The sequence below is a fragment of the Pseudorasbora parva genome, chromosome 10, assembly GCF_024679245.1.
Source record: "Pseudorasbora parva isolate DD20220531a chromosome 10, ASM2467924v1, whole genome shotgun sequence".
Classification (NCBI taxonomy): domain Eukaryota; kingdom Metazoa; phylum Chordata; class Actinopteri; order Cypriniformes; family Gobionidae; genus Pseudorasbora; species Pseudorasbora parva.
In genome coordinates, this window is record NC_090181.1 from 38,435,140 (window position 1) to 38,462,122 (window position 26,983).

Below are 26,983 nucleotides of genomic sequence, written 5' to 3' on the forward strand. Positions count from 1 at the left end.
GCTACCCTCTCGCATATGTTACGGTAGGGGTGTAACGGTACAGATTGCTCACGGTTCAGTTTGTATCACGGTTTTAGGTTCACGGTTTCGTACGTACTGTTCTGTATTTACTATGTTCAGGGAAAAAAGGACTACTGTCAAATAAAAATAAAGAAAATAAGAACAAATAACTTAAATACAAGCAGCAGCACAAATAAATACTATTGAGCAACGAGACTAATGCAATAAACAATAACTTTTCAGGTAGGTCTAACATTAGTTTTTAGGTAGAGGAATTGAATAAAGTAATCATATTTCACTGTTTAAACTAAAGATTAATCCTTATTAAACTTACACACACTATTAAATCAAGAGCAGTGAGTGATGTCCTTATCTTTTTGTTTGACATTAAACTATTGCTACTGCCCCTATAAGACTTAATGCAGGGATATGCGTCGACTTTTTCGGCTGTATAAAGTTCACTTAGGGCATATTCAGACTATGTCTGCTTAAATACTCATCAATATGGACATGTTGACATACTTCTTGAGTGAGTTTGTCCGTTCAAGCGCAAGACTTGAAACCATTACCATTGATTACCAAAAATGGAATAGCGCTGACGAACAGGAGAAATATTGTGCCATGACTGATACCGTTAGAAGTGCATTTATATTTATACTAAATGTACGCTATATTTCCAAAAGTATCGGGAATATATAAACAAAAGTACCTCTCCAAATCATTAAATTCAGGTGGTCACTTCCAATCACTTCCATGGCCCCAGATGTTTAAAAACAAGGACCTAGGCATCCAGATCCTTCTACAAACATTTGTGAAAGAATAGGTCACTCTCAGGAGCTCAGGGAATTCAAGGGAGGTACCTTGATAGGTTGCCACTATCTAAGATGTACTCGTTACTAAATATTCCACTGTTAACTGTTAGTAGTATTATAACAAAGTGAAAGAACTGGGAACACTAGCAACTCGGCCAAGTAAAATCACAGAGTGGGGTCAGCGTATGCTGAGGTGCACAGTCGCAGAAGTTGGAAACTTTATGCAAAGTCAAAAGCTACAGACCTCCAAACTACATGTGGCCTTCAGATTAGCTCAAGAACAGTGCATAGAGAGCTTCATGAAATGAGTTTCCATGGCAAAGCATGGCTGCATCCAAGCCTTACATCACCAAGTGCAATGCAAAGTGTCAGATGCAGTAGCGTAAAGCACTCTGACACTAGACTCTAGAGCGGTGGAGACATGTTCTCTGGGGTGACCAATTAAGCATCTTTGTTTGGCAATCTGATGGAAGAGTCTGGGTTTGGCGGTTGCCAGGAGAACGATATTTGTCTGACTGCATTTTGCCAAGTGTAAAGTTTGGTGGAGGGGGGGGGGGGGGGTTATGGGGTTGGCCATGGCCCCTTAGTTCCAGTGAAAATAACTCTTAATGCTTAAGCATACCAAGACATGTCGGACAATTTCCTTCTCCCAACTTTGTGGGAACAGTTTGGGGATGCCTCCTTCCTGTTCCAACATGACTGCACACCAGTGCACAAAGCAAGGTCCATAAAGACATGGATGAGGGAGTTTGGTGCGGAATGGCCTGCACAGAGTCCTGACCTCAACCTGATAGAACACCTTTGGGATGAATTCAAGCGGAGACTGTGAGCCAGGCCTTCACGTCCAACATCAGTGCCTGACCTTACAAATGCACTTCTAGGAGAATGGTCAACAATTCCCATGAACACACTCCTAAACCTTGTGGAAAGCTTTCCCAGAAGAGTTCAAGCTGTTAAACCCTACGGATTAAGAATGGGATGTCATTAAATTTCATGTGCATGTAAAGGCAGGCGTCCAAAAACGTTTGGCGATATTGTGTATTTAGGCTAGCCTGACAAGCCAGACCCACATTAAGATGTTTGGTCTGGAAACTCACCATAGACAGGGCTCAATCCGAGGGGCGGGATAAACAGTTGTCTTTCAAACTCCCTCTGCACGCGATAGGATAGCGCTACAACCAACCAGAGCAACGAAGGTGAAGCAGAGCTCGCTGACTGATTAAACATTCGCTGTATCCGGTCGGCTAAACTCCGAACTAGGGCTGGGCGATATGACGAAATATATCGTCTGGATGATAGAAAATGTCTATCGTTTTATATAAGGCTCTATCGCTCAAGCCACGATAAGGCGTTTACAGCAGAATGTACGTCAAGATGCACCTCACGCCACGGCATGCCCATGCACGCTGCAATACATAAACAAACATGGAGGAAGACGGTAGTAGACGCGGTTCAGACCAAAGTAATTCTCAGAGTAATTATGCCAGAATGGTGGCATAAGCGCTCAAAACCATCTTCAGACACAGACGCTCCAACAGGCTTTTACTCGTGGCACACCATATAGCCATATATTGAAATATTTTAATGGCAGGTGTAGGGATGGCGAAAACTAAACATTTTCTTGACCGACCACCGAGCCTCATTAGCCGGTTGAAACCGGTTAACCGAGTAGTTTAAAATATGCTGCGCTATTTGAAATAACAGCCGCGAGCCGCGCTCCCTCTCTCTCTCACACACACACACACACACACACACACATACAGACACAGTGTCCTAGCGCTGCCGCCTCCCTTCCACTCACGTCACTTTTTTTTAAGTCCCCCACAGAGCGAAACACGAGTCCAGCAAACGCGCCGCCGAGGAGCTTGTTTGTATTCTGAGGACAAATGGCTCCTTAGTTTCGAAATGGTTTGGGTACAAGGTGATCGCGTTGAAAATAAAGGCATTTGTCTAGCGTTAGAAGCTTATTTGAAACATTGCCGCAGCTCATTTAAGAAAATGACCGCTCCGAAGAGACGCCACTTTAGTTCGAGGTAGTGCTAACAATAATAAAGGAAGATGATGATCAACACCTTACGTGTTACCACTGAAATGCAGATGTAATATATTTCCAAATGTAAGCCCATCTTATGCGGAATGACGCTTCATACTGTCGTCTGCCCTGGCTCTAAGCTCGAGTGTTTTAGCCTGTCTTTTGGCAAACCTTGTGAGTGCGCAAACCCAAACGCTGTGACCTCGCGCCAAATGTTCTTATTGGTTTATTAAGTACAAACAGGCGAGTTATGAAAAATTGAGTGCGAGGGATATGTTCACTTCAAACAAAAAGATTTTGGAATGAGACGGCTAATTGTAGTAGTGTTTAGTCCACTGTCTATAATAGCCTAATTTAGAGATCACTTTTTTTTTTTTTTTTAACCAACAACTTTGATCGGTTAACGTTGATACGGTCAACCATCGGTCAAACGGTCATCGGTTAACATCCCTAGGCAGGTGTTAACTTTACCAACAGTCTTGCTGGAAAAAAAGGTTCTAAATAAAATAAAAATGTAGTCCATATTACCTTTATCTATTTGTTTTGTATATCATTTCAAACTGCATTTCCACATTGCAATTTTGTATAGACTATTCATAAACTAAATTAACAGAAAAATTGCTATATCGTTATGTATATCGTTATCGGGATATCAAATGAGCTATATCGGGATATGAAATTTTGGCCATATCGCCCAGCCCTACTCCGAACACATCTTCCTTTTTTAAGAATGACTTCAGTGCCGTTCTTTGTTCTTTTCTCAGAGAAAAGCTTAACTCCAAGTCTTCCAGAGTCGCGGTCAGAGCTGATTCGAAAGACCGCCGTTCGCCAGTTTCTGTGTTTACTAGAAGCACGCAAACGCAACTCGGCCGTCGTCATTATGGCCCCGCCCGCCGACTCTATACATGATGTGATTGGCCTGTCCAGATTGTGAGGAACACAGCTCAGATTGGTATTGAGAGTTCCTAGACGACACATGCGGGCAAATTAAATTTGCCGCTAGGGTGCATCTAGATTTCTAGGCTATATTTAGGCTACTGTTTTTCATACAAATACCATAGAAACCATATATTTATATTTCACCATGGTAATGAGGTATACACATGGTTTTATCTATGTTATAGTAATCTAAATTAATGATATTATGGATAACCAACTGTTAATTTTAAAACAAGTAGAGTCCTAACTCAAACAGTCAGAATAGCAACATTTAACCCTATAATCATTATTATTATTATTATAAATATTATTATTATATTTTTTTGTTGCAGATGTTAATTTTATGTTAATGAACATAAATTGACTTCTGCATCGTGCCATAAAAATCATACAAACCTATTACATGAATCAAAACGATATTACCTGTTGAACATGTAGAAACTAAGAAATACATTTCTCTATTAAGATATTTTGTTAAGGAAAAAAAGACAGAAAAAGGATTTTACTTAAGTTTACTCATGCATATATATATATATTATCATTATAAATGTTTTAAATATTTTTCCTCAGATTTTTGAAAAGTTGACATCAGGTTGACAAGTGTCTGTCATGTTCTGACAATAAAATATTAATTAATAATAAATTAATTAAATAAGACAATAAATATTAATAAACCCACAATAAATTGTTAAGTTTCTACAACTTTCAAACTATTTTTTTTAAACATCATCTTGATAACTTTTTGCCCATATCACCCAGACCTTTGAATTAAAAAAAAGAAGTGCACAGAGGGATCTGTAGGTAGCTTTGTAGTCGCTTAGAGTTCAAATGAATGAATTTGAATGATTTGTAGGGTATTATAGAAAAAGAAAGAGAATATTCTTCAAGAGCTTTTTAAAGGTTTATAATCTATCACAATTCCTTTTAGTTAGTGAAAAGTGATGATCTTAACTGATCCAATATTGGCTGATAAATATCAATATATAATTGATATGGTTCCAGTATATTATGCATGCCCAGCTGAAAAGTGCTGTAATTCTGCCACAGAAATACACTAAAAACGGAGAAGAGTAGTGGCTAGAAGGGGTATAGAAGTGGTCGGAGGTGAGGCAAAACCTCACAATAAAATAACAATAAATACATTTGCTACTTAACAGATGCGTTTTATTAATGCCTACACCTATCCTAACCCAAAACATACCCTTACAATAATGTAGATACGGTAATTAAATGACGATGAGATATTGATGTGCGCATGCCCAGTGTCAGTAGTTGTATCCCTTAACTCTTTCACAGTTCTGGACGTAGTGTGATGAAATCACCTTTTCAGAAGATACAGTCCCTGACAAAAGTCTTGTCGCTTATCTATTTTCTAGAAATACCTGATATTAACCTGACTTTTAATTAATTAATTGGTGTTAGAAATAGCTCATATGAAAAGCTAAAACCCTCCCAAATGATGTTTAATGCACTGAAATAAATAATTTTCATAGAAAAAATATTTATCATTTAATCAAGAAAGAAAGGTCAATTTTTGGCAAGACAAAAGTTTTGTCGCCTATACAGAAATTGAACAAATTTACTGCAAATACAAAAATATGTCAGCAAATTAAGTTGTGGTGCTGTGAGATCCAAATTTAATATCTTGTATGACTTCCATGAGCTTGAAGGACTGCATCCATGCGGTTTAGCAAGGATTCATACAATTTATTGATGAAGTAATCAGGAATAGCTAAGAAAGCAGTCTTGCATGCCTCGCAGAGTTCATCAATATTCTTTGGTTTCATCTTCCATGTGTCCTCTTTCATCCTACCCCACATATGCTCAATGATGTTCATGTCTGGTGACTGGGCTGGCCAATCCTGGAGCATCTTGATCTTCTTCGCCTTGAGGAACTTTGATGTGGAGATGGAAGTATGCGATGGAGCACCGTCCTGCTGCAGAATTTGGCCTCATTTATGGTTGGGAATATAAGAGGTAGCTAAGATTTCTTGGTATTTTAGACTATTGATGTTGCCTTCCACCCTGCAGATCTCTCGCACACCCCATACTGGGTGTAACCCCAGACCATGATTTTTCCACCATCAAACTTCACTGTTTTCTGGGTGAATCTCGGATCCATTCGGGCACCAGTAGGTCTCCTGCAATATTTGCGGCGACTGTGGTGTAATTCAACAGAAGATTCATCTGAAAAATCTACCTTCTGCCACTTTTCCAGCGTCCATCCTTTTAGCAGGCTGTGGGCCTTGGCAAATGCCACACGGTTTTTCAATTGTCTTTTGTTTAGTGCTGGCTTCTGGGCACTGATTCGACCATGGAGGCCATTTCGAGACAGAATCCGACAAACTGTTCTGGTTGACACAGGGACTTTAGGTGACAAGGTCTCGTGGAGCTCTGCTGCAGTGGAAAATGGGCTGGCCTTGGATTTTCGAGCCAACAAACGGTCCTCTCGAGCAGTTGTCTTGGGGGGTCTGCCTGACCTGGGCTTGTCAAAAACGTCTCCAGTCTCTTCAAATCTTTTTTTTATCCTCTGTACTTGACGCTGAGACACATTGAAGGTGTCTGCCACATCAGCAGTGGATCTGGTCTTCAGCCTCTTGATAATCAAAACTTTAGTCTCTGGGTGAATCTTAGGCATGTTTGCAGAGGTCTAGTTGCAGTTGATGTGAAGGTCTAGTGTACTGGGGTTCTTTTTATACACACTTGAGACCTAATTGATCCATTATTAGTCACAGGTGAAGCTCATATGACAAGGTGACAACACTTATGTCTTTGCAAAAATTGACTCAATGGGCTTTACCAAGCTGTGAATATTAGAATACTTTTTGAAAGTTTAGTTTTTCACTGAAACATTATCACAAAAGATGGTGGGATTAAAAAGAGCCATTTCTTGTAAAAAAATCTTGATTAGAAATATATTTCAGCGGCACTTTAGGTCAATTTGTACACAAGCGACAAGACTTTTGTCAGGGACTGTATACGGATTCGCTGTACACACGAAAGCGGAAGATTGCCATTTTCAGATTTATCCACTTTGGGACCCGGTTTCGGAAAATATCGGATTCATGCTTCTAAAACGCCGGATCCGTGTGGATGAAACGCTGATACGGTACAATATGTAAACGTATACAGCTAAACACGTCTCCGTGTGGACGGGGCCTCAGTGGGCTATCTAAGACTTTTTATGGTCAAGAAATGACTTCTCTTTAATGATTTGGTTCAACATAATTACCTGGTAATCAAAACTTGCCTTAAACTTACACCAGGAAATAAATGTGAGTTTTATTTAGTAATTTTCAGGAGGGGGGTACTCATTTTGGCAACACAACATTTTAACACTTTGACAATCTATTTTCCTGAATAACTGATCAAGCAGACACCCTGGAACATTATATCTCTAAACAACCCTAACAGGCTTTCTTAGTAAAGAGTAATAGCTGAATTTGTTATGTTTCAGATGGGGTGTACTCATTTATGCTGTGCACTGTATAAAAATATGGGTGGACAAGCATCCTCGAGTGCCATCATCAAATATTTTCCTCCTTCACTTGTGTTTAAAAATATCCCATGATGCACCTCATGAAGTTGATGAAGCTGGCTGGTGAATGTCCAGAAATATAGAAGTTCAAAGACGAACCTCGCATTAGTTCTTTTCATTTGTGTCGCATGTTTTGTTCACTATGTATATAATTCCCACAGCAGCATCATTTCAAGCTCTACCACAGCAAACGACTTTCACTTTTTCCAGCATGTTCATGCTGTTCAGCGTCAGTGGGCATTACAGGCCTAAAGCTCCAGGGTGGGAAAATGAAAAAAGAAGGAAAATGTTAATTAAATGAAAGGAAATACACTGATTAAACACACTTATGTGAAGTAATGTCTGGTTGAAAATGACAGAAATAGGCCCAGAAAATGTTTAATCAAGGTTACTAAATTTATGACACCTTAATAACAGCTTGTTTTATGGGCTTCAGGTTCGCTGGTCCTGGCACAGCACAACCTTGAACAGACTGTAATTGTGGAGTTCCTCTGTAAACGGGGCAATTCAATCAAACAGTAAAAAAGTCACTTTGTATAAACTCACTTTTAAATGATACAAATACATTGACGTACATAATTAGTAGTGCATTGCTGGCTTTAAAGAATCCTTAATTTGACATTTGATACAATATTTATATGAATAAAAGGCCTTGGAATATCTTGTTTGGATGAATAGTTAATCTAATAATGATGAAATGGTGTATTAAAATCTATCTAAATAAACACTAGTAAAACATGTTTTATCAAAATTAAGAAGTACAAGTAAATAATGGCATTTTAAAATGTGCCTGTAATGATCAGAATTGATTCGAACACAGCAGATCAAAAGATAAAACTGAATAAAAATACATAAAGGTTTTCTTTTTTCTTGACTTGCCTAAATTAATTTAACCGAGTGTCAGTTTACAGGACAGTACATATCTCTAAATATTTAAACTCAACCAACAGTGCTTGCACTTTACTTCCGTAACTACTTCTAAGTAAAACAGGACAGGACATCAAAATATGTGTAAGACCTAATATTTTAGACTGAGAACTGAAAATATGGGGGACAGTAATCTAATAACGATGAAATGGTGCATTCAAATCTAACTAAATAAACACTAGTAAGTTAGTATCTTAATTTGCCTGAGCGTCTATTTACAGAATAATGTGTCTAAATGTGTCTAACACGAGCATATCAATCAACCAACAGAGCTTGCAACCCAGTTTACTTTCTTAACTATGCACATTTTTGAGTGAAACAGGATATTTTTTAATGGGGGGGAAAAACATACAAGACCTAATGTTTTACACTGAGAATCACACATGGTAACATGGAAAATAACAGGGAAATTATTTCAGATTGTAGCACGCACTAATGAATTGCTCACAATAAGACTATGTTGGAACTTGGAACACGTAGTAAGAAAATAAAAAAGGATTTCACAATGACAACTTCATGCTACACTATATCTCACCCTAAATCTGCTGAGCAACCTTAAATAAAAGACAATAGCGGTTGAACAGAAGTTCCTTATTTGCAGTTTAGTTTTGTTTTAGGGGTCACTGTACGAACACTGTATGGAAAGATATCAAAACCCAACTGCTCCACGTTGCCCTCTTTTGCAACCCACCGAACACACCACACCAGAGAAAAACCACCTCCAAACACGGGCCGGCTCCCACCGCAGGCCTCCGAGGACAGAGAGAGGCTGTTCTCTCCTCATACTAAAACAATTCCCTCTTATATTTTATATTGCATGCAATAACACATATAATAGTCCCGGAACAATAATCTCCCGATTAAAAACAACACAGATAGGGTCACAAAACTTTCAGAGCCAAAACAACATGCAGAAGAGCCAAACATTAAAAAGATCTAGCCATGGAAAAGCATCTGCGTTCAGACACGGAGACTCCGGACTCCGCAATCGGAACGCTGCATTTTAATGTTCTTCCATCTCTCAAGTTACACTCTAGATGAGGAGCAAGAGTCTTAATGATACTCCGCATGACATTACACGGGAAGGCCGCAGCTTCCGCGGATGCTTTTCCTCCCTTGTGCTCATTTTTCGGTGATATTGATGAGGGCGGCAGAGCACTGTTCAAAGCAGAGTGATGCCAAAGCTTCTGTCTGCATTTTGGTTAATGACTCTCGCTGATTGACTGTGGCATACAAAATTACCCCGCTCATTATGCACGGCTTCGTCGTTTAAGGCAATGGCTGTTGATGGGGGGAAAATGTTTTGAATATCTTATGGAGAAAATCATTCGAAAGGAAAAAATGCTAAGATGCGATATAAAAGTACAATATGTTAACCTGGGTTGGCACTCGCAAAACATTTTTATTTCTTTTTGGAAGAAAATAATTTTCATGATGTTTGGATCCATTAATGGTTCTAAAAGATTTGAATTATTCCAGAATGCCGTAATAAAATATGACAAAGGCAGCTGTTATTGTGATCAGAGAGAATCTCATTTTCTCTCAGCAATGCATGTGAGTTAACATTACATAAGTGTGTGATTCATTGTTGTTATCAAAAAGTCATACATTCAGAAAATATTACACATATCATACCTGAATCCAGTGGGTCCTCATCGTCAATGGTTTTTAGGACTTTGGATTTGTAGTCTCTGAACTGCATGTATTTGATGAGCCTCCGTAATTTTTTCTTATAGAGTAAAAAAAGAAAAAGAAAAAAGAAAGAAACCAGATCAGTGTTGAAACTAAACCAATCTCCATCCATTTCACAAAGTGATCTTAAAGAGTTTTTTTTTTTTTTTTTTCATAACATTTAAGAAATGTACAAATTTCAAGCTGGGCTAAACAGTCAAACCAAAACTTATTCAGACACTTACAACATTTCTCATATTATCAGTTTATTCACTACAGTTTAGAAAATGCTAATAAAATATGAGTTTAACCGTGTCAAAACAAATGAATCTTAAACAATCAAGTCAGATAGTATTGATAGAAAGGTGTGTAATGGATTACAATCGAACAATCAGCTGTTAAAATCAAGTCAGGTCAAAGGGCCTGAATAATTTGATCAGTTTTACCAGTAGTCCACTGTATGAAGAATTTGTGGGTATACGTCACACTTTACTTTATTTTGCTATCCTCACTTATATAAAGTAACAGTAGTGTCCTACAAAAAAAGTAACAAAACTACCTAGTAAAAAATAAATAGATAATTATATCTGGTGTCTGATTCGTTTTTGGTTTGACTGTACATTCACAATTTTGCTGGCAATACTGAATTAATTAGCATTTTGAATAATGTAATATTGCAAAAATCAATAGACCTCAGTAGAAAAATGTAAATTTTACAAAAAAAAAAAAAAAAAGAAAAAAAAAAAAAAATTATATATATATATATATATATATATATATATATATATATATATATATATATATATATATATATATATATATATAACTATATATATATATATATATATAACTATATATATATATATATATAAAAAGATGTTAGTGGTAAGTTTGATTCATTTCTGTGAATCAGTTCAGTTTGTCAATTTTAATGAATAAAATCAAAAAATAATTTGGAGAACCCTTCAAGTAAGCACATCTACATTTTATTAAAAAAAAAATGTAATATATATATATTTAGTGAAAAACTTGATTGATTCATTATATTTATAAATGTTTGTGCTTTGCAATAAACTTATTTAATCTACTTGCCAAATGGAGTGAAATCACATACATAAAGAAATAGGGTTAGAAAGATTCTAAAAGATTTTTTTCTAAAAAACGTTTTATTTTACTACCAGCCCTGATTCTTGCGTTTAACCTGTAAAGCAACAGAGCTACAAAAGCAATAAAACTATTCAATAACAATACCAGTAGTCCACGAATTAGAAGGGTAATGATTTATGTTGTGGTAATGTCTCATATTTGTGTGCTTTTACCTTGTCTTTCCTCATTAGAAAGATGATATCCTCTGGTGAAATGACCCTGGCCCCTCTCAGGAGGGCCACTTCAGCTGCCTGATGGAGCTGAGGGAGGAAACAAAGGCAATTCAATCAGCAAAGAAACTGGGAATACGCGACAATCAGTGCTTGGTAACATCTACCGAAAGATGTTTTTAAAATCAGCGCATTGTAGGCAACTGACGCAGTGTCTAAAGACCTTGAGGAAACTGATAAGGGCTTTTATTTTGAGAGCAGGACTTGAGTCGCTTATGGCGTGATGAGCAAGAACGTAGGCCTATAGCTATTTCGGTGCTGAAATGTGACAGAAAATGTCCTCGTCTGCAATGTAAACAGAGAGAAATGCACCAAAACAACAGATAAAAATGAACAGACCACAGCACATTACCACGGGATGGTGGTCTGGATATGGAGACATCCTAGAAATAGGATTAATTACTTGTAGCAGTGTTTTTAACATGTTTTATGCGTCCTGGTTTAATGTAAAGATTAAAAAGACATTATCATCTCAACCTTTTTATCAGCTAGTGCACAGAGGTTTACAGAGGAATGTCTAAATCACATGCAACTAAATCTTTAAGCTTGAGGGGGACAAAAAACCTGTAATGAAATATGTCTGCTGAAGTGCTATAATTTCACTTTGTTGCCAAAAGAGGAAAAACAGCTCATCCATCATGGTGGAAATGATAGCTGTTCTTATGTAAATCAACATATCCCATGAATGCTCTAGAATTATGGCAAATCTCATGGAAGGACTGTAGTGTTAACTTACTGATATTTTTAAACCCGTCCTTACAAAAGGATTTAAAAAAAATGAGGATTGAGTTTAACAAAACTATTCTTTGTAAAAACATCTTTGGAACCGTATGTGAAAAGTGCTATATAAATACACTGAACTGAACTGAATTAAACCACAACTAATGATCTGTGACGTATATACAGTAATAACAAACACACAAAAAGAGCTAGATTTGATTACTTGTACACCTGGCTTCCTTAGATAAAAAGTTGATTTCATGTTGAGGACGCATTTATATACGAGAACAGAATATATCTGAAAAATTTAAAGCAAATACCTTCAGGTAACAACTTAAAAAGTATTACTGAAAGCAATGCTGTTCTCAAAGAATAAAATAACTTAAAAGATGGCATTAGGCATCAAAAAATATAAAGCCTATTTAAAAGGACTGTTTAAAGGGATAGTACACAAAAAAGAGAAAGTTACCCCTTACTCACCCTAGGTGTATATGACTTTCTTCTTTCTGAAGTTATATTAAAAAAAAAAAACAGGCTTATAATGGCTGCCCAAAATTTGAAGCCCAAAAAAGTGCATCCATCCATTATAAATGTACTCCACACGGCTCCAGTGGGTTAATAAAGGCCTTCGGATTTGAAGTGTTTGTGTACGAAAAATATCCATATTCAAAACTTTATAAGGTCAAATATCTCGCTTCCGGCGGACCGCCTTCTGTATTCAACTTACTCAGAAAGTGTAACGCCTTTGCAGTTCGAAATGCTTACTTTTTTTCCCTGTAAGTTGAATACGGAAGGCGGTCTGGCGGAGGCTAGATATTTTACGTTATAATATGTTAAATATGGGTATTTTTCTTACAAAAACATATTGATTCACTTCAGAAGGCCTTCAGGAGGCCACTGGAGTCGTGTGGATTATTTATATAATGGATGGATGCACTTTTTTGGGCTTTAAATTTTGGCTATTGCCATTATAAAGCTTTGATTAGTCAGGATATATTTTAAAACAACATGATTGTATTCGTCTGAAAGAAGAAAGTCATATATAGCTATTGGATGGCTTGAGGGTCAAGTCAACTTTATATTTATAGTGCTTTTGAAGATTGTTTCAAAGCAGCTTCAAAGTGTTAAACAGGAAAATATTGCAACAAAATTTAATTCGGCTGTACAGTCGTTCTGAAGAAAGCGGGGGTGTTATCAGCTCATTTCAATTTAGAGCAACAAAGTGGGCAGATTAGTGATATATGGTAAATGGTAAATGGACTGCATTTATTTAGCGCTTTTAACAGACCCTATGGCCATCCAAAGCGCTTTACATTTTTGCCTCACATTCACCCATTCATACACCGACGGCGATGTCAGCCATGTAAGGCACCATCCAGCTCATCGGGAGCAGCTAGGATTAGGTGTCTCATGGACACTTCGACACTTGGTCAGGTGGAACCAGGGATCGAACCACCAACCTTCCGGTTTTCTAGACAATCTATTCTACATGAACCACTGAGCCACTGCCGCCCCTAGTATAGTTAATTTAGTAATTAATTTTATTTGGAAATTGTAGTGTGCCCAACTGAGCAAGCCAAGCCAAAAGTGAGTGAGTAAATCATGGAAAAATTCAATTTTTAGGTGAACTATCCCTTTAAGACTTTTTGCATTTAAAATGTTTTATTATTCATTTGATTTATATCCTTTGAATCATATTTGAAAATGTGGTTAACTGCAACTAAAAATATGGTTCGTTCACTTTTGATTTTCTCCTTTTGAAATATATCAGTTGAACAAAATGTTTGCATTTTAAATTTAAACTGAAAATGTATTGGGAAAAAAATAAAAAAATAAAAATATCGACATGCTCTCAATAAAGAGCTCTTGTTGGTAAAGCCACTAAAGGGCCCTTGAAATATCCTCGGCTCTGGAGTGCGGGGCCAATTAAACTCACAGAACTGACTACAACTCGTCCAAAAAAGAAAAAGATGCTATTTTTCATGAAGAGGTAAAAACTTAATCCACCTTGAGTCCTGGAATACACACAAGCAATTCTCAGCGTCTGTAAACATTTGCTGGTCATAAATATATTTGCTCGCAAGCGTACATGTGAGCGTGAAGTCTGCGAGCAGAACGGACCCCACACATGCACACACAGGGGGAGCATTTACCGCCGCGCGCCAGAAGAGTTTAATATAGATCTCTCTGGCCTGGCATCACACCAAGGTTGACATACCGACTGCCATGTCTGTCCCACCGTTTCAGAGAGGAATAGTTTTTAATAGACAAAAATGGCTGTAAGTATGCAAAATCTCATCCCTCACTCTCCGCACGTATCCGAGCCATCATCCCCGGAAACCAGAACCACTTGCCTGAGGAATTATATTTATAAAGGAGAGTATTTTGATATACTCTGGATTTTGAGTCGTCGTACAGTGATACTTTTATATTGTATGACCTATACAACTTAATCAGCACGAGAAAACCAGGAATAAAAATGCATTTTAATAATTATTTATTTCCTTAAATGCATACAAATCCATTTTAAGGAAAAGTTTTGATTGAATTTGGCCCAAAGAGGGGGAAAAAACAAACACGATCCCTTAAAGGTCTCACAGTACGGCTCTTTTCAGGCTTAAGGAAGGTTTTTCCGTACCATTTGCAATTCCTGGCTCATAAAACGGTCTTCTGCAATATATCAGATTAATTTTAGTAATTGCTAAAATTTTACAAGTTGATCAAAGCTGTGAGGTTAAATGAAGTCAGTCCGGATATTCCATTCGGGATGGCTCAGAGACTTCATGAACACTGGGATCTCTGTGGACTTTTTCCAGGCTGTTGACAGTTTACTCATGCGGCGAAGGACTGTTTTACCATTTCTGAGATGCCTGAGTTATCATACTACAGAGGTATTCATAAGATTGAGGGTGTTTTTACCCATCTCGATATTATCGTTTATGGTTTCACAGAAAACACAGGCGTCCGAATTCCATAAGTAAACACAGAAGTGGAGGGAGGGGCTGAAGATGGTTTGATTGACAGCTGCAGGCCTCAGGAAAAACCCTCCTTGTTTTCTGAAAAACACTTTAGCTAAAATGTATTGATATTCCCGAGGGCAAAATCAAAGTTTGTTATTATTAACTCACACAGATGTATGCGATTTTCAATCACTTGTAGATTTTCAGCACTCAAACAAAGCTGGAACATATTTTGTGTTTTAAAAGAGAAACTTATATGCATTTATAATGACACAAAGGTGAGTAAATGACCAGCCTAGACATATGATGCATCATTGTGCTTTACAAAAACCAAACAAAACATAAGAGCAGTACACTGAAAGAGCTCAACACGACTGATTTCAGTGCCAACGACTTCAGAGACCGACTTCAGAGACCGATTTCTGACCTGCGGAAAGCACACAGGTCTTGTTCCTTAATTAGACAGATCAATTTTAATTACGACACATTTTCGAGTGACACTGGCCTCCGTGGGTCTCTGGTTCATGTCACCTTACAGTGCCGGAGGAGAAGGCAGAGCTTTCATGCAACAGAATGGCAGAAGTCAAATAAACAAGCCTGCTGAAGATAATTTCCTCTCCTCTGCTACTGCGGCACTCTGAAACGAAATCCATTATTTGATTACACTGGAAAAGGTAACAGGAAGACCAGGGAGAATTCCACTCACAGCGTCCTTGTAAAGATCAATTACACCATTTCCTTTGAAAGACGACAAAATAAAACAAGCGCCGATATTTTCAGAACTCGCCCACCAGACAGGCAGATTTTAGGTTACTTAAGCTGGAAAACTCACTCGCGGCTTGATCACATCACCTGAAAATCTAATGTGATGGCTGAAAACTTCATTATACTTTCAACACAAAGCCGAGGGCCACTTGTTACGGTGCAGAGTTTCTAAGGAATATTGAGTTGTTTTAAAAGTGAGTGACATGGATAATCACACAACACCTGTCAAAAACACTCCTGGGGGGATTTTACCAAAACAATTAAGAAGTTGTATGAAAAAACATTTTTTGATTGCAATTAAGAACAATACCCCCAAATCACCATAACTCTAAAGCAAAAAATAAAATAAAAATGCAACAATAGACACAACATATTTTTTTTATATACATCATGACAAATCAATGCATTAATTTTATATATAAATGCATACATTTTTTAATAAATAAAAATAAATATAGTGTATGTATATATATATATAACACTCTGTAAACGTCTGAGGACTGAGGAGACAAGTTGCTCAAGTTTAGGAATATGAATGTTGTCCCATTCTTGTCTAATACAGGCTTCTAGTTGCTCAACTGTCTTAGGTCTTCTTTGTCGCATCTTCCTCTTTATAAAACGCCAAATGTTTTCTATGGGTGAAAGATCTGGACTGCAGGCTGGCCATTTCAGTACCCGTATCTAGAGGTCTTCAGGGGGCATCCGGGACCCGTACGGGTTTGGGTCTATATTTTAAATGGTCAGTCGGGTCCGGGTCCCAACCTATTACTTCGGGTCCCGTGTCTGTTTAACGTTGTAGCCTATGTAATACGTCGATAGGACTCAGAGAACACCTGGCCGTGATAGTCAGCACGGCTTGTGTGTTTTGTGTAACTTGCAAATTGCTAAATTAGGATAAGAAAAGTGTGAGCCGGGAAATAAGGTTTAGAAATATAAAAAAAAAACACACAAAAAAACCACGCTCTCTTTCTCTTTCGCTCGCGCTCTCTCAGACGTTTAGAAAGCGGGCTGATTTAATGCATGTGCACGATAATAATGTACTCAATAATATATTTCAAATCAGCAACAAGACCTCAGGTAAACTGTCACATAAATGTTTTCTACGATGCTTTAAATTGCGTAAAAAAGCTCATATTTTAGGTTGCTCCAGCTAACGCGTGAGTGCAGTCTCAAGCACGTCATGTTGTCAAAAATGAGAAATGTTGAGAAATGTTTATTAAAATGTTAGTCATTTTGCCGTTTTTGTCAGTTTTATAGATTTAAAAAAAGATAGAGGGACGGACGGACGGATTTACTTGTATTTATTAGTTATATTTCTTTCAATTTGTTATTTTAGTATTTCATGTTAAACAAAACAAAAATGAGAAATGTTGCACTGGCACATAGATGACTTCAAATAATAATAATAATAATTAGCTTTCTTTTTAGTTTAACTTAACGGTAATAACCCTGGTGAAAAGCCCCTTTAAACAGTCCTTCTTTTCATTTGGTTTGAAATGTGACCTGGTCATGTTTTGTTGTGATTCGTCCAATTACCAAAACAACTTGGTATCCAAGCAACCATGTGTCTTGCTTCATAACAATGAGAAATCAGAGGAAAAACATTTGTCAAAAACAATTATTGAAAAACACTAACGCAGCAGTGTTATCACCAGAACACCAACTCATACTGCTTGACAAGACAGAATGTTTTGCTTGTGTTTTGAGGTTAAATGGTGATGTTTGGCAGCGCACTTTATCAATGTTTGCCGAAACTCAGAGTCCCTGTGAGACGGGGAGTTCGATAAATAAAATAAGTGTTTCCCATTTGCATCAAAAACAATTCCTGGTCTCTAGATATGGCTCGGTCCTTCAGAATAGGTCCGTGGGACTTTTTAGCCAGCAGTTTCATCGTCCAACAGATGAAAATCTGATGGCTAAATAAAGCATTCGAACGGGACGAGTTTTGCCAAAGTTTAATGCTTAGGTTTAAGGGTTTATTCAAACTGCATCTCTCATTTGTTCCAAAATGATCCCAAATGACAATTAAACAGATGCTTCATAAAGCAAAACATAAGCTTACTATATACAAACCACATCATGATGGATTAAAACTCAATAAATACCATGTTACACAATCTCTAACAGTGCGGCCACAGCCAGGAGGTCTCAGTTTATGGTTTTGCTACGGTGTGAATAAGTAAACGTGTTGTCAACGGACGATGCTGCAACAACTTATTTCTAAGAACGATGAGACCACACATTCCTACAAGCCTTGCTCCCTGTGGAAAAACTAGACCAAGGCCATTTATTTAAACAAAACACTTTGCCAATTTGTCCTCCCTGCTCGACACGACAGAAGCTAATTGATTCGGGCACCCGAACGCTTCTGACATATGTCAACGTGAGCACCTGGACTCGAGGTGGCAGCCGTACTTCCACATCCCAACCCATTTCAACCCCAAACATCCGGCCAGCTTTCCCTCACAGAGCTGCAGGCGTCTGGGCTTTGGGACAGGTTTGAGTCTGGCTCTGGCAGACGTCTTCTAACCAGACTCCATGCGGATGAATGGACGTCTCTTACATTAAAACCAAGCCGAGCACTGCCACATCTTGAATGGCTAAAAAAAGAATTGAACGGTGAAATATATCTCACTCATTATTAACAGAGACCACCTATCACGGTAGAGAAAACAGTGTAAACAAAGTATAATAAAAATGGTAACCAGGCAAACAGATTTATAAAAACAAAAACAGGTCTGGGAAGTTGAGTTTGCTGAGGGTTTTTAATTCGCAGATTAATTTTGTTTCAAGATGTTTTTGGACACAGAAGGACCACCTCTCGTCGCGGAGCATACTGTCGTGCTCGTGCTATTGAGTTGTTCATGAGAACTGTGTTTGTGATTTTGGGATGTAACTTTCTGCAGAGTCAATAGCTACAGTCCTCCAAACTTTGCATGGCTTTCAAATTAGCTCAGTAACAGTGCGTAGAGAGCTTCTTGGAATGGGCTTACATGGCCGAGCAGCTTCATCCAAGCCTTACATCTCCAAGTGCAATGAAAATTGTTGGATGCAGTGGTGTAAAGCACACCTCCACTGGACTCTAGAGCAGTGGAGATGTGTTCTCTGGAGTGACCAATCCCACTTCTCTGTCTGGCAATCCCATGGACGAGTCTGGTTTTGGTGGTTGCCAGGAGAACGGTACTTGCCTGACTGTGGTACTTGTGCCAAGTGTAAAGTTTGGTGTGTGTGTGTGTGTGGGCGGGGGGTGGGGGGGGGGGGGTGGGGGGGTTATGGTGTGTGTTTTTTTTTTTCAGGGGTTGGGCTTGACCTCTTAGTTCTAGTGAAAAGAAATCTTAATGCTTCCACATAACACATTTTGAATAATTTCATGCTCCCAACTTTGTGGGAACAGTTTGGGTATGGCTCCTTCCTTTTCCAACATGACTGCAAACCAGTGCACAAAGCAAGGTCCATAAAGACATGGATGAGGGAGTTTAGTGTGGATGAACTTGACTGGCATGACCTTAACCTGACAGAACACCTTTGGGATTAATTAGAGTGGAGACTGTGAGCCAGGCCTTCTCGTCCAACATCAGTGCCTGCAGTTACAAAAGCTCTGGACTGTTGCTCAGTGGTCCAAAGTACTATTTTCGGATGAAAGCAAATTTTGCATGTCATTCGGAAATCAAGGTGCCAGAGTCTGGAGGAAGACTGGGGAGAAGGAAATGCCAAAATGCCTGAAGTCCAGTGTCAAGTACCCACAGTCAGTGATGGTCTGGGGTGCCATGTCAGCTGCTGGTGTTGGTCCACTGTGTTTTATCAAGGGCAGGGTCAATGCAGCTAGCTATCAGGAGATTTTGGAGCACTTCATGCTTCCATCTGCTGAAAAGCTTTATGGAGATGAAGATTTCATTTTTCAGCCCGACCTGGCACCTGCTCACAGTGCCAAAACCACTGGTAAATGGTTTACTGACCATGGTATTACTGTGCTCAATTGGCCTGCCAACTCTCCTGACCTGAACCCCATAGAGAATCTGTGGGATATTGTGAAGAGAAAGTTGAGAGACGCAAGACCCAACACTCTGGATGAGCTTAAGGCCGCTATCGAAGCATCCTGGGCCTCCATAACACCTCAGCAGTGCCACAGGCTGATCGCCTCCATGCCACGCCGCATTGAAGCAGTCATTTCTGCAAAAGGATTCCCGACCAAGTATTGAGTGCATAACTGAACATAATTATTTGAAGGTTGACTTTTTTGTATTAAAAACACTTTTCTTTTATTGGTTGGATGAAATATGCAAATTTTTTTGAGATAGGAATTTTGGGTTTTCATGAGCTGTATGCCAAAATCATCAGTATCACTACATTATGGAAAATAATGAACTTTATCACAATATGCTATTTTTTTTAGAAGGACCTGTATATATCAATGAATCAAATTTATTTATATAGCGCTTTTAGCTGAGTGTTTTAAAGCAGCTTTACAGTGTTAAACAAGAAAATACTGCAACAAAATTTTATTTGGCTGTACAGTCGTTCTGGAGAAAACAGTGATGTTATTAACTTATTTTTATTTATCATATAGCGACTATTTTGACAGATCAGTATTATAGTTTATAATATATATATATATATATATATATATATATATATATATATATATATATATATATATATATATATATATATATATATATATATATATATATATATATATATATATTTAGAATATTTATTAGGGCTGTCAACGTTAATGTGTAACGCATGCAAGTAATTTTAAGTCCTTAATGCATTAAAATTATTTAAAACAATTAATGCAAATAAATTACAGAAGTATGTGTGGCTGCGTCATTAATGTAATTCTCAGTGATCCAGTAATGTAACTTACTTAAACGTTCCAAAGCAGCGCTAATGTAAAGAAGGCCAGGCTGATTACATCACACCTATCAGAGAGAATAGAGACTTGCATCACATTTTTAGTGAATTGTTCGTTTCAGTGTGTGCCTTGCCTTAAAACGTGAGCTCTGTCGTATTCTGTGATTGTTTCTAAAGTGCGCAATTTCGGTGACGACTGGAGTACATTAAGTGCATGCGTGTCTGACCGTGTGTGTGCGCACTCTATCACTGATCGCACGCTGCATTCATGTACAGACACTCAGTACATTCGTGTTGTTTCCACACACTCAGGAAGGATAATGTTTCATTGTCACATGTACGTTGTTGTGATTAGTAATCGTAGGTTTTTGCAGTCAAAGCAGTTGTTTCATTGAGTTGAGTATTTTTAGCATCTCTGTGTGGTATGGCAGTTTGATGCGTAACATTAAAACAATCTTGACCGTTTTTGTTGCTCTGTACACACACTATACACTGTGACTTCTGTAAAGATATTTTGTATTTTTTGGTAATGTATTTTATTTATTTTTTCATGTGCGCTTAGGTGTGTATAAATGCATTATATAATATAATTATATGGACTCCTTATATTTGGTTATTTGGTGTAATTTTCTCCAATGATCCTTGAAAGCTTGCAGAAAATACAGCTTTGTGAAAATCACCCTTTAATTATGACAAAATGAAAGTGTTTAATGAGATAAATGTCGTATTATTAATTTAACGATAAGTGTACATTTGTTGTGCGATTAATTGCGATTAAACAAATATTTAAAAACACTGAACGTCGGAGCTTTATGAATCAGCAAATCGAATCATGATTCGGATTGCGTGTCGAAAAGCCAAACTGCTGAAATCATGTGACTTTGGCAATCCAAACCGCTGATTCAATATGCTGATAAAGCTATATTGATAAAGCTTTGAGGCTTTAGTGTTTTTTTAAATATATTTTTTAATCGCAATTAATCGCACATTTGTTGTGCTTCGTGCACACAGCTTCGTGTTTTGAAATCAGCCATCACTGTGTTTGTTTTTTGCTCACAAAAACTATTGTCGTCGCTTCATAAAATTACTGTAGATCCACCATAGTGAGACTTTTTAATGACATCTTTAGTACCTTTATGGGTCTTGAGAGGAAATGTCATTGTGCCCAATGCCTTTCTGAGCCCTCGGATTCCAACAAAAATATCTTCATTTGTGTTCCGAAGATGAACGGAGGTCTTACGGGTGTCGAACGGCATGAGGAGAGTAATTAATGACAGAATTTTCATTTTTGGGTGAACTAACCCTTTAAGCCTTAAGTCTTCTAAGTCTTCTAAAGTACCTACAAGGACACCAGGGTAAAATATTTCCATCTTCTGGGAGACTGAAATATATCCCTGAACATGACTTCACCAGCTGGCTACTGGTAATTAAATTGATTTGTACATTGGACTCATAAATATAGTCATCTGAAGCACAGACTTGGGCAATTTTCACATGCACTAATCAAATTTACAACGGTGGTCCGTACTGAAAGAGTTGTATACAAAATTGCTGTCGTTGCAAAAAACAAGACCCTTGAGACTGATAGAAAGACTAGAATTAGAAAAACTCTTGGGGAATAATGGCCTACGAAAGCAAAGCCTGCCAACATCTGCACCTGGTGCTACAGGAAAACGCCAAGTGAACTCTGTTCCACATGTCAGGAGAAACGTGAAGGCTTTTCACAGGCATGTTTGGTTATTCTCCAACCAGTCTTTCCAGTTAGAGGAAGCCTGACGTTGGATTAACAATTTCCCACGCAGATTACAGAACCTAAACTAATAAAACTCCATCATCTGCCTCTGCAAGACTCATCCACGTTTTTTATCTGAAGAACATCTTTCAATGTTGGCTAAAGCTTCAATGAAAAGACATAAATGGAACTTTAGTTTTTTTGCGAATACAAAAGAAGATAATTTAAAGAATACTAGGAAATGGAAGGAAAAAATGGAAATATACATATAATAACCTAAATAATAATAATATTTACAACTAAGATAATCATATCACACCCTGATCATATCCTCATCACGTTATAATTACTTTAAAAAAGTATCTGAGTTTAACCAGAGCACATATATCAGGGTCTGTTGTACACTTTTAAAATAAAATGTATCTTTAAATGACAACTCAATTATATTTATATTGAAACAACTGCAGAACTGCTATTGTAGAGGTAAATTGACACTACCTCACATACAATATGGAGTCGAGCACTAGAGGTCACTGTAAGGATCCCATAAACATCAGCACACAATAGAGATACTCTACAAAAGACTGACTCATGGTCAGTGTCATCATTCCTGACTGTCTGTCGATGTACAACCACTCAAAGTCCTTTAGTGACTTTAGCTAAACAAAAGTCCTGAACAATCTGCTTTCAACTAACGGCCGTCCTTTCTGTTCAAAGGAACCATCACGCATACATGACTGACATCACAGGAGAGTGTGACTCAGCAACAACCCAATGGATTCTGCTGAATCACCGGCACTCATTCCACGTCCTAAACTCTTGAAGATGAAACACTTTAGATAATGCAGATCAATGTTTATATGTGAACAAAAGCCTTAATTCAATTTGTTCATCATATAAAGTGCTTATTTCTTTAGAAAATTTGGACTAATTACCTTTTTTTTTTTTTTTTTTTTATGAACTTTTTGAAGCATCAAAGTAGTAGTTGCGTAGCTGTCAATGGAGGGACAGAAAACTTTCATATTTCATTTAAAATATCTTCATTTATGTTTCGAAGATGAAATAAAAGTCTTACGGGTTTGGAATGACATGAGGGTGAGTATTTAAATGACAATCAATCACCATGACATAACCAGCTAGAAAACAATGTACAGCTAAAATACAATGTAGAGAAGTGACAAAAGATGATGATTTATGTACGACTTTTGAAAATTGAAAATGATTTCAATTATATTAAACATTTACATTGTAAAAAAAACACATTTTCCAGTTGGCCAAATTGAATTTATGTGAATTAATGCAATTTAATTCACAGAAATTCAATTTGGCCAACTAAAAAAATGAACATTTTCAGTTGGAGATATTATTATTTTTTTTATTTTTTTTTACAGTGTAGGTAATTATGCATTAGGCAGATGCTTTGACTCACATTGCTCTCAAGTGGGGCTGTAACTAGCGATTATTTTGATAATCGATTAGTTGGTTAATTATGTATGTATGTATGTATGTATGTATGTATGTATGTATGTATGTATGTATGTATGTATGTATGTATGTATGTGATTAATCAATTAATCAGATAAAGGCCCATTTTTTATTTTATTGACAAAACATCTATCAAAGTGCACGACAGGGTATGTTAAATGCAAACCTTTCCTGCATTGATTCACTCTGTTCCAACTCCACTATTTCTAGATGCATATTTTGTCCATAAAAATGCATTATTCAGTGTTGTGCTGTCATTTGGTGTGACTGGTGGAAGCTTTGTATACAGAGAGCAGACCCGACTAATCGATTAATGAGAATCGTTATCAATAATTTTCATTATTGATTTTATCGATTCGTTGTTGCAGCCCTACTTTCAAGGACATTTTTTCAAGAACATTTCATAACTTCACGCATTACCTTGATGTCACTACAGCCATTCTCTACTTTTTGAGTAACAGGAATTATGTATTGTATGATTTGAAATTCATATAAACTACACAGAGCACAAAAAAGGCAGTTTCTAACTCTTTTAGGCGGCAAACTGACCCGAGACACCATAAATCATGTGTCATGTGTAAGTGACAGACACCCGAGAGAGTATGTGAGGTGTGAAAATGTAACTTCATGTCTTCTGTCACACACACACCACACACACACACACTGACAGAGTGGTGTGCACTGTTTTGCAGGCCATCTGGGAAGGATTTATTGTGCAATTTGGTTTATTACCGCTGTGGTCTTCGACTAAGTAGCTTGCTCACAATTACAGTCCGAGCGGCGCTACACCTGGCCTCTCCTAACAATAATAAATCCACGAGGGAGGAAGCCTGAAATTAATGAAAGGTTATCACCATCATGCCCTGTTTAGTGCTCACTGCTGAGACGAGCGGGTTATTTATAGTGCTGAGAAAATAAACACGAAAATAGTGCCGTAATGCCAAACAGACTGTGTCATTCTGGGATTGCCAAATGAAGAAAACACTAGAAGAGCGGCCACTTCGAGGAAATTACAAGGTGCTAAAAGATGAATATACATGAGGCATTCTTCAAAGCTTGACGTCTGCTGATCTGAAACATTAATCAAAACTTTCTTGAGTTCTTTACAGTGAAAATATGCTGCAAATGACATGCAACCCAATGTATGTCACAGCTCTATCACGTATATTCATAGTTTTACATGATGGCATATGTGGGCTCGATTAAAATATTAATAACATGATTTCTGATTGATTTGTTGATTAGTTAATGTATTTTAACACCATGCCAGCTTCCTTAGCCATTTTCAAGGTGAGCAACAAGTTAAAATACTATAAAGTGGCCATTTAAAAACCTATTTAAGTTTGCTTAGGATAAAAACTCTAAAATGGATTCAGGGTTGACTTGAGATACTGGCATGTGGAACATAGTGGAAGATCTTCATTTGATATTAAGAAGTGAGTGATTCTTTTTAAATGTAATTAACCCAGCGATATATAACCCAGCGATTGTTGAAAATAAAGATGCAACTTTTACCCACAGTAGACTTAATTTCATTCAGCTTGTTGTATGTACACTGATCGTCATTGTTGGGGAAAGTTACGTGTAAAAGTAATGCGTTACAATTTTGCGTTACTCACTAAAAAAGTACTTGCATTTTATGACAAGTAATGTTGTGTTACTTTTGCATTACCTTTTCTCACTTGGGCTCCGTTCTTCATGCGTCACTAACTCAGTTTTGAGTTAGTTAATAAAATTAATCAATAATTTGATTAATTATATTTATTGATGAGATTTGTAAATGATTTGGCATGATCTTGGATTGTTTGGTTCTTCAAAGTTCATCCTGGACGTGCTGTCATAGCAACATGTCCATAGCTTAAAGGGATAATTCACCTAAAAATGTATATTCTGTCATCCTTTACTCACTCTCAAGTTGTTCCAAACCTGTATGAATTTTTCTTCTGCGGAAGGCAAAGGAAGATATTTGGAACAATGTTTGTAACCAAGCAGATCTCAGCAGCCATTGACTACCATAGTGGAGGAAAAAATACTATTTAAATTTGCAAAAATAATATTATAATGTTAAGTATAGTCTATCATAGACACAGCCAGTTTTACTCAATGAGCGATTTATTTGTGATGGAATAATCACTGAATCTTTTATTTGGAGTATACTAGAAATCATGAATCTAAATAAAATAAAAACAACTGTGCACATTTAACTGATCTATAATAACTTTTATGTTCTTTGGTCCCTTGGCTGTTTCCTTATAAAGGTCCAGAAATTTGTCAAGTTTTTCGTCTTTTTTAATTATGTGATATAATTTATGTTGCTGTCTTACCGCCAGCCAATCGCTGCATTGCTGATCGCAGTTCTGTATATCTCAAGACAACTAAATCCAGATATTTTAATCAAATCAAAAATTAATTTGAAGAACCAAATTATCATCAGACGGCAGTGGCTGCAGTGGCTCAGTGGTTCATGTAGATTGTCTACAAACCGAAAGGTTGGTGGTTCGATCCCCGGTTCCACCTGACCAAGTGTCGAAGTGTCCATGAGCAAGACACCTAACCCCAGCATGCTCCCGATGAGCTGGATGGCGCCTTGCATGGCTGACATCGCCGTCGGTGTATGAATGGGTGAATGTGAGGCAAAAATGTAAAGCGCTTTGGATAAAGGCGCTATATAAATGCAGTCCATTTACCAGTCCATTTACCATCAGACCTTCACAATCATAAGATCTGGGATCTATCACCATCCTCTATCTTCTCAGATGTAATAAGCGAGGTACAAAGAACGGACCCCTGGGCTGCACTTGCTTGTTTGATTTTAATAACAACAAAAGAAACAAAAGTTCTATATTTGCCAAATGTTAAGGCCCTTTCACACCCAAAAGTGAAATGGATAAGCCTCAAGCAGATGGAAATGCAAATTCACACCAGTACAGTAAAGGGCGCAGCTCAAACACTCGCTCAACACTCTTACAACACTCCTAGAGTCATTTTGCATATCTGTATGGTTGAATTGATCATCAAAGGTCAGCTGGATAGGCAGTGGGTCTCATTCGCTAAGCATGCATGTGCACAAATTTGTGCGTGAAATGTGTGTATGAACAATTTTAAAAAACAAATCACAATTTATGATTTCATAATATAATTTTTTTACGCGCAGATATACGCGTATGTA

The 26,983-nt window shown here is 37.5% G+C and overlaps 1 protein-coding gene across 5 annotated transcripts in view; it reads right to left on the minus strand.

Moving 5' to 3' along the window:
- Window positions 1-26,983, minus strand: part of supt3h (SPT3 homolog, SAGA and STAGA complex component) — a 180,297-nt gene that overhangs the window by 50,967 nt on the left and 102,347 nt on the right. For all 5 annotated transcript variants that reach the window (XM_067456036.1, XM_067456035.1, XM_067456039.1 and 2 more), the window contains 2 exons: window positions 11,239-11,325; window positions 9,884-9,977 (listed from right to left, as the gene is read on the minus strand). In XM_067456036.1, coding sequence (XP_067312137.1) covers window positions 9,884-9,977; window positions 11,239-11,325 — 181 coding nt within the window. The remainder of the gene's footprint in view (window positions 1-9,883; window positions 9,978-11,238; window positions 11,326-26,983) is intronic.